Here is a 16305-nt window from a genome sequence, read left to right on the forward strand (position 1 = left end):
TTTTTTTTTCCTTTTAACAGTGTAGTTAAGCATGTAGCCACTTTTTTCATACAGTTATTTCTGTGTGAACATTTGTATTCTATGTTCTGTTATATGATGTATCACTCATGACTTTTTTAACTTTTCCTCACTCACGAGTGGTATAAATAGTTGACAGTTTGCGACTGTTATAAGTAATGTCCTCAGACATAAATCGTGTCTGATTGTTTTCTTACATTTCTGGAAGATGACTTGCTGGGTTCAAAGGGAAGAAACTTCATCATTTTTGGAAGTGATGTAACAGAGGCTGGACCGTGAAATCATTGTTTGCCCAGGTGTTTAACAAACATTTAGATGGTGCTTACTAGGCATCAGGCCCTGATCCAGGCACTTTCCTGGTGTCCACTGTTTCAACTGTCAAGACAACCCTGAGAGTCAGATGCTATAGTTCATCCCATCTTATAGATAAGAAGACTGAGGAACAGAGAAGTGAAGTAACTGGGATTTGAACCCACGTAATCTGGCCCCAGAGTCCGTGTGTTTAATCATTATGCTGTTCTCCCTCTCATGATGAGGCTGCTTTCAAAATTAGGTAAAAGGGACAGAGGCCATCCACGTGAGTACATTGCCAGGAGCCAGGACTACTTGCTGGGTAAGGCTCAGACTGGCTGATTCAACATAAGCCTGGGCAAGAGGGTGGGAGTCCAGACATGGGCAGTGCCACGCTCGTGAGGCTGTGTCCATTTCATTATCCGTTTAAATGGGGCCCACAGCACCTTATTTTTACCCTTTGCAATTAGATGGGGAGGCCACATTCCGGAACTCCACTTCCCCCCCCCGCAAACTGCTGACCTTCATGTGTCAGCTGTCATTTAAATTTGGATGGCTTGTGCCCTTTTAAACCCCTTTTTTGAGAAACACTTTTAAGAAGTAGTTCTGAAATTCAACGGATTTCTGTGTATTGATTTTGTAACCTGCAACTTTACCAAATTCATTGATGAGCTCTAGTAGTTTTCTGGTAGCGTCTTTAGGATTTTCTATGTATAGTATCATGTCATCTGCAAACACTGACAGTTTAACTTCTTTTTGAATTTGGATTCCTTTTATTTCTTTTTCTTCTCTGATTGGCTAGGACTTCCAAAACTATGTTTAATAAAAGTGGCGAGAGTGGACCTCCTTGTCTTGTTCCTGACCTTAGAGGAAATGCTTTCAGCTTTTCACCCTTGAGTCTGATGTTAGCTGTAGGTTTGTCATATATGGCCTTTATTATGTTGAGGTATGTTCCCTCTCTGCCCACTTTCTGGAGAGTTTTTATCATAAATGGGTGTTGAATTTTCTCAAAAGCTTTTTCTACATCTATTGAAATGATCATATGGTTTTTATTCTTCAATTTGTTGATATGGTGTATCACACTGATTGATTTGAGGATATTGAAAAAACCTTGCATCCCTGGGATAAATCTGAAAGGGGCAAGCTTGGAGGTGAGGGGAGGAGATGGTACATGGGTGGTCAGTTCCCTGGCGAATCAGGGAGAGGGCCTTTTGCCCCAGTTCAACAGCTGGGATTGGCAGGGAGAAGGTTATAGTATCTTTAAGTATCTGTATAACTTAAAAAAAAAATCACTTACCCCCTTGTGAAGCACACCACCCCCAGTCTGAGAGGGGGTGTCTGTGGTTTGTGGTCCCTTTCCCGATTAGGGCCTGTGACCCCAGGGCGTGGTGGTATGTGAGTATGGTGGGCATCTTCTGTGGAATCCCTGGCTACACATCTTGATGTGGCATTCATCTGGTCACCCGCCACATTAGCAGAAGATAAGTCTCCAGGCAGGGTCAGAGGTACACTCAGAAGCACATGTGTGAGAGCTGGTGGCCGTGACCCCCCAGCCTTATCTCTCCTGTCTCCCCTGGCCTTGCTTTCCAGGCCAGAGTTGCTGTCCCGGGCATAGCCTGTCCCTAGAGGGGACACTGCCTGCTGCCGCACTACTGAGGCTTCTAGAGCTACCTCCCTGCCTTTTCTCAAGTCAGTCACCTAAGGACAGAGCTCAGAGTCAGCGAGTAGAATCCCACGTGGGCGGGTGGCATTGGGACTATGGGGAATGCATTCTCACTTACAAGGACGCATGGCCTTACATTTGGCAAAGTTTTCATGTGGCCAAGACTCTCTTTAAATGGGCAGCTATGGGGTGAAAACAAACTCTACGCCAGCAGGAAGTATGGGTATGGTTTGTATGAACACTGTGTCATTCCTAAGACATAGGCTACAGAGGTTGAGTTTGAAGCATTAAAATCAACTGTAGAACAAAACGGCAGAAAATGTTTGCAAATCATATATCTGATAAGGGACTTGTATCCAGAATGTATAAAGAACTCTTACAACTCAAAATTAAAAGGCAAATAACCCAATTAAAATATAGACAAAGGATCTGAGTAGACAGTTCTCCAAAGAAGATATGCAAATAGCCAATAAGCACATGAAAAGATACTCAACATCATTAGTCTCCAGGGAAAATATAGCCACTTGGATGGCTACAATAAAAAAAGGCATGGGCTTCCCTGGTGGTGCTGTGGTTAAGAATCCACCTGCCAATGCAGGGGACACGGGTTCAAGCCCTGGTCCGGGAAGATCCCACATGCCGCAGAGCAACTAAGCCCGTGTGCCACAACTACTGAGCCTGCACTCTAGAGCCCGCGAACCATGACTACTGAGCCCGTGTACCACAACTACTGAAGCCCACGTGCCTAGAGCCCTTGCTCTGCAACAAGAGAAGCCACCGCAATGAGAAGCCCGCGCACCGCAACGAAGAGTAGCCCCTGCTCGCCGCAACTAGAGAAAGCCTGCACGCAACAATGAAGACCCAATGCAGCCAAAAATAAATAAATAAAATAAATAAGTTTATAAAAATAAAAAATCAAAAAAGCATAATAACAAGTGTTGGTGAGGATAAGGAGAAATTGGAACACTTATACATTGTGGGTGGGAATGTAAAATGGTGCAGCTACTTTGGAAATCAGTTAAAAATAGTTACCATATGACCCGGCAAGTCCACTCCTAGGTATACACCCCAGAGAACTGAACATAAGTTCACAAAGAAATTTCCATGTAAATATTCTTAGCATTATTCACAATAGCCAAAAAGTGGAGACAACCCACACGCCCATCAGCAGATCAGTGGATAAACTAAATGTGGTATGTACATACAATGGGACATTATTTGGTCATAAGAAGGGATGAAGTACTGATACATGCTACAACATGTATCACGCTTGAAAACATACTAAGTAAAACAGGCTAAGTGAAGGGCACTAGTCACAAAAGACCACATAGTTTATGATTCTATTTCTATGAAATGTCCAGAACAGGCAAATCCATAGAGATAGAAAGTAGATCAATGGTAGCCTAGGGCTTGCGGGGTGGAGGAAATGGAGAGTGATTGCTGTAGGTGCAGGGGTTTTTAGGGGATGATGAACTGGATTGAAATGGATTGTGGTGAGGCTGCACAACCCTGTGAATTTACTGAAATCCATTGAATTGTACACTTTAAATGGGGGTAGTGTATGGTATGTGAGCTATGTCTCAATCGAAAACATCGAATTAAAAACTCATCTCTGGGGAAACTGTTATATGTGATCGAAGAGAGACTTGTGCAAAGTAAAATCCTTCTTCCCTTTGCAGCAGCACTAGTAGTACCTGGTATGACGTCAACAAAAAAGACAGCAGGGTGGATTGTACGAACCTCACCGGGACAGAGTGTAACTTTACCGCAAACAGCCTCTTGGAGGGTTTCCCACGGCATTTCAACATCTCTTTACGCGTCCGAGCTAAGCTGGGGGACCTCGTCTCTGCCTGGGTAAAGGCACCTTGGTTCGAACACTATCGGAATGGTAAGACAACTTGGGTACAAACTTCCTTTAACGTTTGCAGGTTTTCTTCACTTTCCTCTTCACTGAGCGGTACTGACTCCACGCCCCTCCGTCCTGCCTCTCACCCTAAATAACCAGCACCCAGGTGGGTATGATGGTCAAACCCGAGTACTGACCACGGAAGCTGACGCTAGGGGAGGGTGATTTGCTAGACCTGGAGGTTGTCAAACCCCAGCCTGCAGGTCAAATCCCGCCTGCCAACCGGTTTTTGTAAAGTTTTATTGGAAAGAAAATGTGTTATATATGTACAATGGAATACTACTCAGCCATAAAAAAAGAATGAAATAATGCCATTTGCAGCAACATGGGTGGACCTAGAGATTATCATATAAGTGAAGTAAGTCAGAGGAAGAAATATTGTATGATATCTCTTACATGGGGAATCTAAAAAAATGATACAGATGAACTTATTTACAAAACAGAAACAGACTCACAGACATAGAAAACAAACTTACGGTTACCCAAGTGGAAAGGGGGGGAGGGATAAATTTGGAGTATGGGATTAAGATATACACACTACTATATACAAAACAGATAAACAACAAGGACCTACTGTATAGCACAGGGAACTTGTAATAACCTATAATGGAAAAGAATCTGAAAAAGAATACATGTATAACTGAATCACTTTGCTGTACACCTGAAACTAACACAATATTGTAAATCAACTAGACTTCAATTTTTTAAAAAAAGTTTTATCGGAATGCAGTTTCCCCATCTTTTCATATACTGTCTACGGCTGCTTCCAAGCTGCAACAGGCGAGCTGAGTAGTCTCAACAGGGGCTGCGTGACCAGTCAGAGCCTAAATTCACTCTGGTGCTTTACTGAGAAAGTTTGGGGAGTCTGGTCTTTTCAAGATACATACTGAAGTATTTACAGATGCAATGATGTAATGTCTGAGATTCCGTCAAAATAATCCAGAGAGTGGGAGGGGCAAGGTGGTCCTTACAAGGTGGATGGGCACAGGAGAAACAAAACCGGTCAGGACTTGACGGTTGCTTTAAAGTTGGGTGATGAGTACATGAACTTTGTTTACAGTCTTCTCTCTACTTTCTATATGTTTGAAATTTTCTGTAATAGAAGCTAAGAAAGGGACTTTCCTGGTGGTACAGTGGTTAAGACTCCACACTCCCAGTGCAGGGGGCCCGGGTTCGATCCCTGGTCAGGGAACTAGATCCCACATGCATGCCGCAACTAAGAGTTCGCATACCGCAACTAAGACCCAGCACAACCAGATAAATAAATAAGTAAATATTTTTTTAAAAAATTATTTAAAAAAAAAAAGGTTTTTGCTAGCAATTTGAGGATGGTACGAGAAGACAGTGCAGTCCCTGCTGGCTGGTCTTCTGTGGACAAGTCATTTGTCCCTGAGTGGAGACCCATCACACATCTGAGCTATCAAGTGTCACCGAAGTGGGAATTCGTGGGGAAAAAGTAACGGTGGTATCAGAAGCAGGGCCTGTCATGAAGTCGCTGGTCTGTCCTCCCGGCCAGAGCTGGGCAGCCGTGTCCTCGGTTAGTTACTGGTGGGATGTCACTGGTAAACTTCAAGACAGTGGTGTTCTCAGAGCCCATCGCTGCTTGCAGCACTTGCGGTCGAGTCAGGATGGGTAACCAACTTGAAGATGCTTTACTGAGGGTAGAGGGATGAGATGGTGCCTGAAGGGGGCAGGCTTTGGCATCACATAAACTTGGGCTCAAATCCCAACACTGCCACTTACCGGCTGTCACTCTGGGCAAGTAATGTCCCTCTGGGCTTCAGTTTCCCCCTCTGGGAAATGGGGATGGCCTTCTGTGGGTGTTACATAGATCTGTGTGGACGCGGATGTAAAGTCCGTGTTGCCAGGTTTAGAGTGATCGCTCAGTCTGTGGACACTGCTATCAGCAATGACCCATAGATCCACTGAGCCCTCCTGCAGGGCCCAGAGGAAAGGCAGACTCATCACGTTGGTATCAGATTCTCCGTCTGGCACGCCCTTCAGAGGCAGGTCTTTTGGTGCTGACCTGGCAGCGGTTAAGTGATTAGTCATCCAGGCTCCCATGCCCACTCCGGTGGGTAAGTCACAGAAAAGTCTAGAGCATCTGCTCAGCGGGGGCCTGGGCCTGCAGGTCCGCATGTTGTTGCATGCTCCAGTCACTTGGCTTTCAGAAGCATAGCTTGAAGACGTGCATGCCATCATCTGTGAGCCGGTTTAGTGAGAGCTTTTTGTTTCACACAGCTTATCCGCTAACATCGCTGTGGCTTGAGGTGGGCCAGGCCCGACCCTGTATCTGTCTGGACTTAGTTCCTCCACCAGAACAAAGGAGATGAGAGGGCATGAGTGCAAACCCTGCAGGGACCAGTTACTTTTACACACAGAGAAAGGTGACCAGAACACATGCCTAACCCTCCCCAACCCGGGAGAGCCCAGGGCAGAGCGTGGAAGCGAGAGAGACATCCAGCCCCACTTTGGTGAACGCAGAACTGTTCACCGTGATATGATCATCTGTGTGTGTGGAAGGTGCAGAAACAGGCCTCTTAGAACTTGGAGGACACAACCTGTACTTTGATCTGAGTTCCTCAGGTTAGTTATACAATTTAAATGCTCACCTGATAAATGCTGTAATCTTCCTTCTAAGAGCATATTATGAGCCATAGTCCTTGGCTGTCCTGTGACTTATATGAAAAGCCTTAACAAATAGACGTATGATGGTAATATTTCTCAGTTATTATATTTAAGCATTGTATTAGAAAGAGCTAGAAGATAAACGTATTTAAAAGTTTGTAAACACCACTTTTGGTGGGCTAACAAAATCTTTTCCCTCTCTGCATGAAAATTTGACCTTTGGTTAACCTTCCAGCTCTCTGGAAACCTGATAAAGGTGGCATATGAACCACGTCATTTTTTTTTTCTTTTTCTTTTTTTATTGGGGTGTAGTTGTTTTACGATGTTGTGTTAGTTTCTACTATACAGCGAAGCGAATTAGAGTTCCCCATGCTATACAGCAGGTTCTTATTAGTTATCTATTTTATACATATTAGTGTATATACGTCAATCCCAATCTCCCAATTCATCACACCACCACCCCGCCACTTTCCCCCTTGGTGTCCATCCGTTTGTTCTCTACATCTGTGTCTCTATTTCTGCCTTGCAAACCGGTTCATCTGTACCATTTTTCTAGATTCCACATATATGCGTTAATATATGATATTTGTTTCTCTCTTTCTGACTTACTAGCATTGCTTATGGTCAGAAGGACCTCTGGTTGGTAAATAGCACTTCAACCAGGCCAGTCTTAACCACCTGGTAGGAAACCGTATCTGGGGCACTGCTGAGTGAAGGGGTTCTTGTAACTGGGCGTGTCCCTTGTGGGGACTCTGGAAACTATTCTTGTGGAATTGTGATGAGAAATACTGGCTCTTGTGGTTGAGCCGGGGAGTGCCCTGTACCTGCCCGATGTGGGTGTCAGATCCTTGCACCTGAGCTGTCTCCTGGGGGTGGGCAGGCGCGGCCATGTGGACAACTGTGAGGACCCCTCCTTCCACCGAAGGCCAGAAACCCCTGGTGCCACTCTGTAGCTCCACTGGGCTTCCTGCCCTGTAGCCTTCCAAGTAAATCTGGTGCCCAGAACAGCCTCTGGTAGTCTGAATGCAATCTCATTGCACATATAAATATATGCATGTGTGTATATACTAAATATAATTACATGTACAATATACATATTCTGTATAGATATATGATGTACATGTGTATGTATATATATGTATCTACGTATATACATAGACTGATTGATTGATTTTGTTTGTAATTCTATTTCAGCCACCATCGGGCCTCCAGAAGACATCTGGGTGACCCCAGAAGAAGGCTCCCTTATCATCAGGTTTTCTTCTCCCTTTGATGTCCCTGCCTCCGTGGCCTTTTTTTTGTATTATGTCTACTACTGGGAAAAGGCAGGAATCAAACAGGCAAGAGCATTTTTCTTCTTTGTTTTTGAGTTTCATTTCTTTGGAGTTTCTGGATAGCAAAAGAAAGTCTGCTTTAAAATGGCCCAGGGCACCAGGGTATCGCAGTGTCCCCTTAGAGGCTGAGCCTTAGCGGTTTTGAGCCTCCTCTTCAGGACCTCTGTTCTCACTGTGCTGAGACTCCCCTCCCGCCAGACCCATCTGCAGGGCCCTCTCCGCCTGGTATCACATGGTCCCCGTGGTCTGGGTCTGGGCTCAGCTGGTGCCCAGTGTGCCTTTGCCACACTCCGGAGTTTGGGGAGGTTCTGTAGGCCTGTTTCTACAGCAATGAATTTACTACTGCAGCCTGCAAGGTTTAACTATATGAATTATCTGGTTTGAATGGTTTGCAAAGAAGGCAATGTGAATAGGTGAAAAGTCTACTGGAAGGAGAGAGAGTGTTCTAGGGAGGAGGGCCAGTAGGTTTGAAAAGGCTCGGCACATTTGGGGAACTGAGCGTGCTCGGATCCTTTAGAAATGCAGGCCACGTGAGGGGCTGGGGCAGGGTAAGGTTGACAAAGGTGGGTCAGACCAAAAGGGGTCTGGTCAGCCCTGGGTAGCACAAGAAAAAACTGATGGCCTTTAATCATCTCCAGTATCTGATTATCCAAGCTACGTTTAATGATGTTTTACTACCTGTGTAAACTTCGTGATTTCCTAAGTTCAACATTATTATAATTTTTTATAAGAATAAGAGCTTACGTTTATCCAGAGCTTTCTTTGTATCTGGCACCGGGCCAGGCGCTTTAGATACATCATCTCATTTAACCTTTACACCCACCTGTTTCACAGAGAGGGAAACCAAGTGGTTAAGTAAGTTGCCCAAGGTCAGCCACTGACAGCAGAGCAGAGGAGACATCTAGCCTCAGGGTCCGCGCTCTTAATTGCTGTTTCCCTCCCACGTAGCTGATGTTTGCCCTTGCTCTTCATTTCTTTGTGGTGAGTGTAAAAACACAGAGGAAGGCAAAACTCACTGAAGAACAGACTCTTAGCAAATAGGGAAGAAAGAAAGAATCGTTTCCCGAAATCCCGAGGTCAAGGCCTGGTCAACTGGAATAGAGAAGGCCTGGAAAAATCCAGAAGGGATTCCCCTTTATCCCTTTCAGCCAGAGCATCTATACTTTGGACTTTCGTGAACAAAAAATTCTGGGGCTAAAGTAACTCTGAAAGCTACTTGTATGATCTCCATTCCAGCTGTGAGTCTGTATGTCAGGGGTCCCCAAGACCAACCCCTAGATTTGCTCGAAGGATGCGTGGGACTCAATATATAGTTGTACTCAAGGCTGTGATTTATTCCAGAGAAAAGACACAAAACAAACTCAGCAAAGGGAAGAGGCACATGGGGCAAAGTCTAAAGGAATCCAGGCATAAGCTTCCCTGAGTCTTCCCCTGGAAGTCACCCAGGACACACTTAACAACAAGAGTGACGTGACAGCACGTGTGAAATCTTATCTACCAGAGAAGCTCATTAGAGGCTCAGTGCCCAGGGCTTTTATTGGGGGCTGGTCACACAGGCACCCTCTGCCCAACATAGACACCAAAACTCCAGACTCCCAGAGGGAGAGCAGATGTTCAGCATAAAAAGCATTGTTTATACACTAAACCACCCTTATCAGTTAGGGAATGGTGGAAACACTCCTCAAATCCACATTCCCAGATGCCAGCCTTGGGTCAACCTTGCAAGCAAACCTTTCTAAGGACAGCAGTCTCATGCCTGAATGGTAGCTCTTCTCTGCAGTCTGTGATTCTAACTTTTGGAATAGCCAACTGGCTCCCAGAATAAACTCAAAAAGAATGTTGTCCTTAAAATTGCTTTATGTGGCATCAGGAGTAAAAATTTTTCTCCTCTGCCATGGCAGTCATCATTTCAAATAGGAGGGAAAAAAATTAAAAATCATCTCTAATCCTACTATTCAAATATAATATGATCATTTTGTATTTTTAAAAATAAGATCATGGGACTTCCCTGGCAGTCCAGTGGTTAAGACTCCGCACTTCCACTGAAGGGGGCGCGGGTTCAATCCCTGGTCAGGGAACTTAGGTCCCGCAGCGTGGCCAAAAAAATAAATAAATAATAAGATGATGTTCTATATACTGTTGAAAAATCTGTCTTTTTTCAGTCAACATACATAAGCAGCTTCACCTCCACATTCCGGAGTGTGTGTGATATTCCACTATTTCAAATGGCTATAGTGTATTCTACTGTAGTATCTCAAAATAAGAAAGCAGTCCTGGGACTTCCCTGGTAGCGCAGTGGTTAAGAATCCGCCTGCCAATGCAGGGGACACAGGTTCGATCCCTGGTCCGGGAAGATCCCACATGCATGCCTCAGAGCTACAGAGGCCACACATCACAACTACTGAAGCCCGCACGCCTAGAGCCCGTGCTCCGCAACAAGAGAAGCCACCGCAATGAGAAGCCCGCGCACCGCAGCGAAGAGTAGCCCCCGCTCGCCGCAACTAGAGAAAGCCCGCGTGCAGCAACAAAGACCCACAGCAGCCAAAAAAAAAATAATGAAAGCAGTCCTTTATGAGAAATCCTATATTGCCGTAATATAGTATTTTTTTTCTCCTTTCCCTGTGGAACAGTGACAGTTTGTCCGAGGTGAGAGTGAGGGGCCATTGACTGACCATGTGGAGGTGACAAGACCCGAGGGAGGGTAGCAGCAGGGAGGGGAGAAGGGGACAGAATCCGCTAAGAATTTGGGACCCAACTCTTTCCTGATGACATAAATCACTCAGATCATTTCGACCAAAACTATAAAAGGAGTCAGCACATTTCAGTGAAAACCAGAAGCAGATTGGGAACCAAAGGAACATTATTTCCTAGAATGACTTTTTTCCTTTATTTGTTGACTAACTTCAAGTATCTAGATGAGATTAACCATGAAATACAAAATGTTCATTTGAAAGGAGAAAATTTCGTCCTAGAAACTGGGATTTGCTAAATTCCAGCTTTGGACCCTCCATTGCTGTGATGGGGCTTCGGTTGGGCCCTCGGACCTCACAGCCAGAAACACAGCTCTAATGCCATCAGCATCTTTCTTGACGCTCCTCACCAATTTTCACATATAAAATTTGTCTGCTATAAGCATATGTGGTACATATAAAATTGGTATTCTGGGGGCTTCCCTGGTGGCGCAGTGGTTGAGAATCTGCCTGCCAGTGCAGGGGACACGGGTTCGAGCCCTGGTCTGGGAGGATCCCACGTGCCACGGAGCAACTGGGCCCGTGAGCCACAACTACTGAGCCTGCACATCTGGAGCTTGTGCTCTGCAACAAGAGAGGCCGCGACGGTGAGAGGCCCGCGCACCGCGATGAAGAGTGGCCCCCACTCGCCGCAACTAGAGAAAGCCCTTGCACAGAAACGAAGACCCAACACAGCCAAAAATAAATTAATTAATTAAAATTTAAAAAAAAGAAACCGATTCCATGTTACTCAACAATAAATAACATTTTTTAAAAAAATCTTAAAATTGGTATTCTGTTTCTTTAGAAACAGAATTACCTTCTTCTTTGGTTATTGTGTTCAGTGTGGATTTGAGGAAACATTGGAGAAGATGGAAGGGGCTTGACCATGCCTATGTGGGTAATTTTCAGGTGTGGTTCTTGGTGTTTTTTACGTAGGTGACACGCCCTTTCAGGAGCAACTTCATCACGCTGAATGATTTAAAACCCTTAAGAGTATACTGTTTCCAAGTCAAGGCAGAACTGTTTTTGGCAAAAGAAAACATCTCTAGACCTGGGCATTTAAGCAACATATCTTGCTCCGAAACAACAGTGGATGGTAATGTATGCTTTCTTAAGTCCTTTCTGAGCTGGGAACAGAACACTCTTAAAATAGTGCAATCAGGGATTGCTTATTAGATGAAGGGTAGTGAGAATGGGGAGACCCAGAGAGAAGGGGCTAGGACAGCACTTCACTGTAGAGATAACAAGCTCGTGCTGAAGTCTCCAGTAGCAAGAGCTGCCAGACAGCTAACATTGCTTTGTTTTAGGGTTGCCTTTACTAGCTATTAATTGAAGCGCACAGGGCTGGGCGGAGGACGGGCAGTATCCATCCAGTTTACTGGGACATGAACTCTGTTTATTGCAGTGGTGGGTGAGAAATTACCCGATGTTTGTATCGTGTGTAGGATGGTCATCTTGTTCACTTTTATGTCACCTCTTTAGCCTCTACCAAGCTTCAACAAGTCATCCTGATCTCTATGGGAACCTTCTTGTTGCTGTCAGTGGTGGTAGGGGCCTGTCTCTTCCTGGTCCTGAAATACAGAGGCCTGGTTAAATACTGGTTTCACTCTCCACCAAGCATCCCATCACAAATAGAAGAGGTATGTGTGTACACATCTAAAAGGGTGACGTGTCAGCCTTTCATGCCCCGCTGGTAACACCTAAGAGTAGAGCAGTGGACAAAGCCCCGACAGAGATTTGAGTTAAAAGCAGCACTTGGTTATTTGGACACCCATGTTCATAGCAGCATTATTCACAATGGCCAAAAGGTAGAAACAACCCAAGTGTCCATCGACAGATGAATGTATAAATAAAATATGGTGGGGGTTCCCTGGCGGTCCAGTGGTTACGACTCAGCGCTTTCACTGCTCTGGCCTCGGGTTCAATCCCTGGTCGGGGAACTACGATCCTGCAAGCCACAAGGTGCAGCCAAAAAAACAAAAGAGAGACGTGGTATATACATATGAATGGAATATTACTCAGCCTTAAAAAGGAAGGGAATTCTGAGACATGCTACAACATGGATGAACCTTGAGGACATTATGATAAGGGAAATAAATTAGTCACAAAAAGACAAATACTACATGATTCCACTTATATGAGGTACTTAGAGTACTCACATTCACAGAACCAGAATGTAGAATAGTGGTTGCCAGGGTCTGGAGGGAGGGAGGAAATGAGCAGTTAGTGTTTAACAGGGACAGTTTCAGTTTTGCAAAATGAAAAATGTTCTAGGGACTTCCCTGGTGGTCCAGTGGTTAAGACTCCACACTCCCAATGCAGGGGGCCCGGGTTCAATCCCTGGTCAGGGAGCTAGATCCCACATGCTGCAACTAAGACCCAGCACAGCCAAATAAATTAATTAATTAATTTAAAAGTTCTAGAGACAGATGGTGGTGATCATTGCCCAACAATGTGAATAGACTTTACACTACTGAGCTGTACACTTAAAAATGGTTAAGATGGTAAATTTTATGTTATGTGTATTTTACCACAATCAAAAACAAATTTGGGGGGGGGACTTCCCTGGTGGTCCAGTGGCTAAGACTCGGCACTCCCAATGCACGGGGTCAGGGTTCAATCCCTGTTCAGGGAACTAGATCCCACATGCCGCAACGAAGATCCCACATGCGGCAACTAAGACCCGGCACAGCCAAATACATTAATTAATTAATTAGTTAAATAAAGTAAAAAAAAATTTTTTTTTAAATTTTTTTAATGGCACGAGGTTGGCCAAAAGGTGGCCTGATCTGGCCCAGCCAGGAGATCGGCCGCAGTAGGTCCCTCTGGAGACAACATGACAGTCCCGGGCTTTTGGAGCCTGGCTGGAGGGGACACGGACCAGTGGGGACAGCAGCCGAGAGCATGAGCTTTGGGTCAGACAGTGTGCAGGCAGGAGGGCTCTAGAGTAAACACACCCAGAGCCGTGAGCTCAAAGCCTTGCACGCCGAGTACACAGGGGATGTTACCAGTATTTTAAAGGATTTAAGAAAGAAAAGTGGAGTGGGTAGGTCTTACGGAAAGTCTTGTTTTCCTGCCCAGCTCCGGCGACCCCCTGAGGCTCTGCGAGGGAACCAGGCCCTCTGAGGAGACAGCCGGGACACTCTTGGGATTAGAAACTAGCTGATAGAAGAATATTTAGAACTATTTGCTTCTGGAGGTTTATCATTCTTCAGTAAAATCAGGGTAAAAGTACTGGAAACAGAACCTTACGTTGTTATATCTAGTCTGTAAAGACAGAGTGGTGCTTCTAGAAAGAGCTATAGTCACTTGTTTTCCTTCCTCTGTCTTAAAGTGTTTAAAGTACACAGACGTTATGCGAAACACATGTTAAATTCCCTACTGGAACCTCCATACAAATGCTGCAGGATTCCACTTCTATCAAGAATCTAAAAAGAATAAGAGTCAAACTCATAGAAGCAGAGAGTAGCACAGTGATTACCAGGGGCCGGGTGGCCGGGGGAGCGGGGAGTTGCTTTCAAATGGTATAAAGTTTCAGTTATGCAAGATGAATAAGTTCTGGTTTCTGCTGTACAACATTGTGCCTGTAGGTAGTACTGTGTTGTGCACTTAAAACTGTGTGAAGAAGGTAGAACTCATGTTAGGTGTTCTTAACCACAAAAAAAAAAAAACAACAACCTTCCCTGGTTAATACTGTCACAACGTAACAGCTCTCAACTCAGCATTTTACTTGCATCAGTAATTTCTGTCTCGGGACTTCCCTGGTGGTCCAGTGGTTAAGGCTCCCAGCTTCCACTGCAGGGGGCACAGGTTCAATCCCTGGTCAGGGAACTAAGATCCCGCATGCCACGTGGCACAGCCAAAAAATTTAAAAAACAAACAAACAAACAAATAACTCTGTCTCACAGAACTAGCAGCAGGACCCTAGTAAGTGAATTTACTACTAGTTGTTCCTTTGGTGCTTGAATCTAAAACATAAAGTCTTTCGGTTCACTTTTCTGGGAAAGTGTGAAAAGTCTATATCAAAGGTCACTGAAGTTACATGAATCAGGTTTCACTTATATTTTTGAGGTTTCACAAGTGCATGTGATTCGTGGTCGTTCGTCTTCTCATCAGCCAGCTCTAAGCTGACTGTATTTCAGTATCTTTCAGCATTTCCAAGAGCCAGGCAGTCGGTTCTTGGTAACTTGGTAATTGATGGCTAAGCCCAGAGCCGAGGCAGGAGGGCCAGGGCGAGTTAAGGCCTGTGGACCAGCACTTTGCCTTGAGGACCTGCGCTTTCTGATTCGCCCAGGGCTGCATAGCGCAGATCCTCTGCACCCCGTGTGTTGTGTGAAGTAGAACCAACCAGTGGATGGAGTGGCTGAGAAAAATGCTCGTGAACTTTCCCTCTTTGCCCCCATGGTAGTTGAACGAGAGGCTCCGTTTCCTCCTTCCCTGAAAAGTTAGAATTCCAGAGACATTTTAGGATTAATAATCCACAAGCCCTCATCCAGTGCAGCAAGTCAGAACTTGCTTTTCCTGAGTTACGCCCTTTCATGCTCTCAGAGTATTCCCTGGGTTGGCCCTTGGATTCGTGTGAGTTATTGAGATGAGGGGTGAATGGGGGTTCTGGTTTTAGAAGTTGCTTCGTTGGTGGACAGAATTGGAAGTTATACCTGAATGAAGTAGGATTATGCCAACTGAAACTAAAGTATGAAGGTCTGGTATTTGGAACTGATAAACAAATTATGATAATGGTGTCCAACCTTTTCAAGTATTTAAAGGATCCAGCTCAGCCCATCTTAGACGCCTTGGACAAGGACAGCTCGCCAAAGGATGATGCCTGGGACTCTGTGTCCGTCGTGTCGTTTCCAGAGAATAAGCAAGAAGACATTCGCCAAAGCACTTTGAACCAAAGCACCGATCCAAGCCACCAGCCCGTGGAAGGAGGCCCCTGAGGCAATGAAGCTGCGGATGTGCCTTTCCGGACGTGACAGAGCCCCCTACTCTTTATTCCTGTCGTGAAGAGACCCGGGGGTGCCTGGGGAGAGGTCGTGGGTCCCGTGGGAGAGGAAAACTTACTTTTTTTCAACTAAGAATTTCCTAAATCCTACAAGTTTCTAGACCGATTCTACATACCAAAAAAATTAAGGTTTCTCTTAAACACTAAAAAGGCCCATAATTATTTGTTAGCAAAATGGCTGTGGCACCCCTCTGATATTTTGTACATTGTGGGTGGGGCCAGGCGGTCAGGAGACGGGGTCCTCTCCTGGCTATGGCAAGGAGCTTGGGCCCCTCGGGCAGGTCACCTAACCTGTCCCAGCCTCTCCCAACAAGGGACACTGAGTGTCCTGGCTTAAAATGTGATGAATCCTGTAAATAGTTTCCTATTAATTTAAGGGTCACTTTTTTTTTTTTCAAGCTAGAAATAAAAGACTGTATAGTTAACTTTTTAAAAGTCTGTGAAGTTTTTCCTCTTCACCTTCTTTATTTTAGTCTATTTTCTGCAAAGTTTCAACTTTTAAAAATGACTATATCTAAATTTGTGTTTTCTTAAATAACACCCAGTAGAGCTACCCAGAGGCCTCATGGTCACGCAGCAAGAAGTTTTGACCTGTGTCACTTGATTCCTTGAAAAGTTAGGAAGAGGATTCTCAGAAGCTGCCTCAGCGCTGCATTTGTACGTGATGTGTCACATGTGCTGAGCAAGGCATGGAAAAAGAATTAGGCAATGGGCAATAGTGATAGCCA

The 16305-nt window shown here is 45.0% G+C and overlaps 1 protein-coding gene across 1 annotated transcript in view; it reads left to right on the forward strand.

Moving 5' to 3' along the window:
* IFNGR2 (interferon gamma receptor 2) overlaps window positions 1–16012 on the forward strand; it is a 33960-nt gene extending 17948 nt beyond the window's left edge. The window contains exons 3-7 of the mRNA XM_059921467.1: window positions 3652–3860; window positions 7701–7846; window positions 11509–11668; window positions 12055–12212; window positions 15330–16012. Coding sequence (XP_059777450.1) covers window positions 3652–3860; window positions 7701–7846; window positions 11509–11668; window positions 12055–12212; window positions 15330–15512 — 856 coding nt within the window. The 3' untranslated portion in view covers window positions 15513–16012. The remainder of the gene's footprint in view (window positions 1–3651; window positions 3861–7700; window positions 7847–11508; window positions 11669–12054; window positions 12213–15329) is intronic.
* Window positions 16013–16305: the final 293 nt, after the last annotated feature.

The sequence above is a fragment of the Balaenoptera ricei genome, chromosome 4 (assembly GCF_028023285.1).
Source record: "Balaenoptera ricei isolate mBalRic1 chromosome 4, mBalRic1.hap2, whole genome shotgun sequence".
Classification (NCBI taxonomy): domain Eukaryota; kingdom Metazoa; phylum Chordata; class Mammalia; order Artiodactyla; family Balaenopteridae; genus Balaenoptera; species Balaenoptera ricei.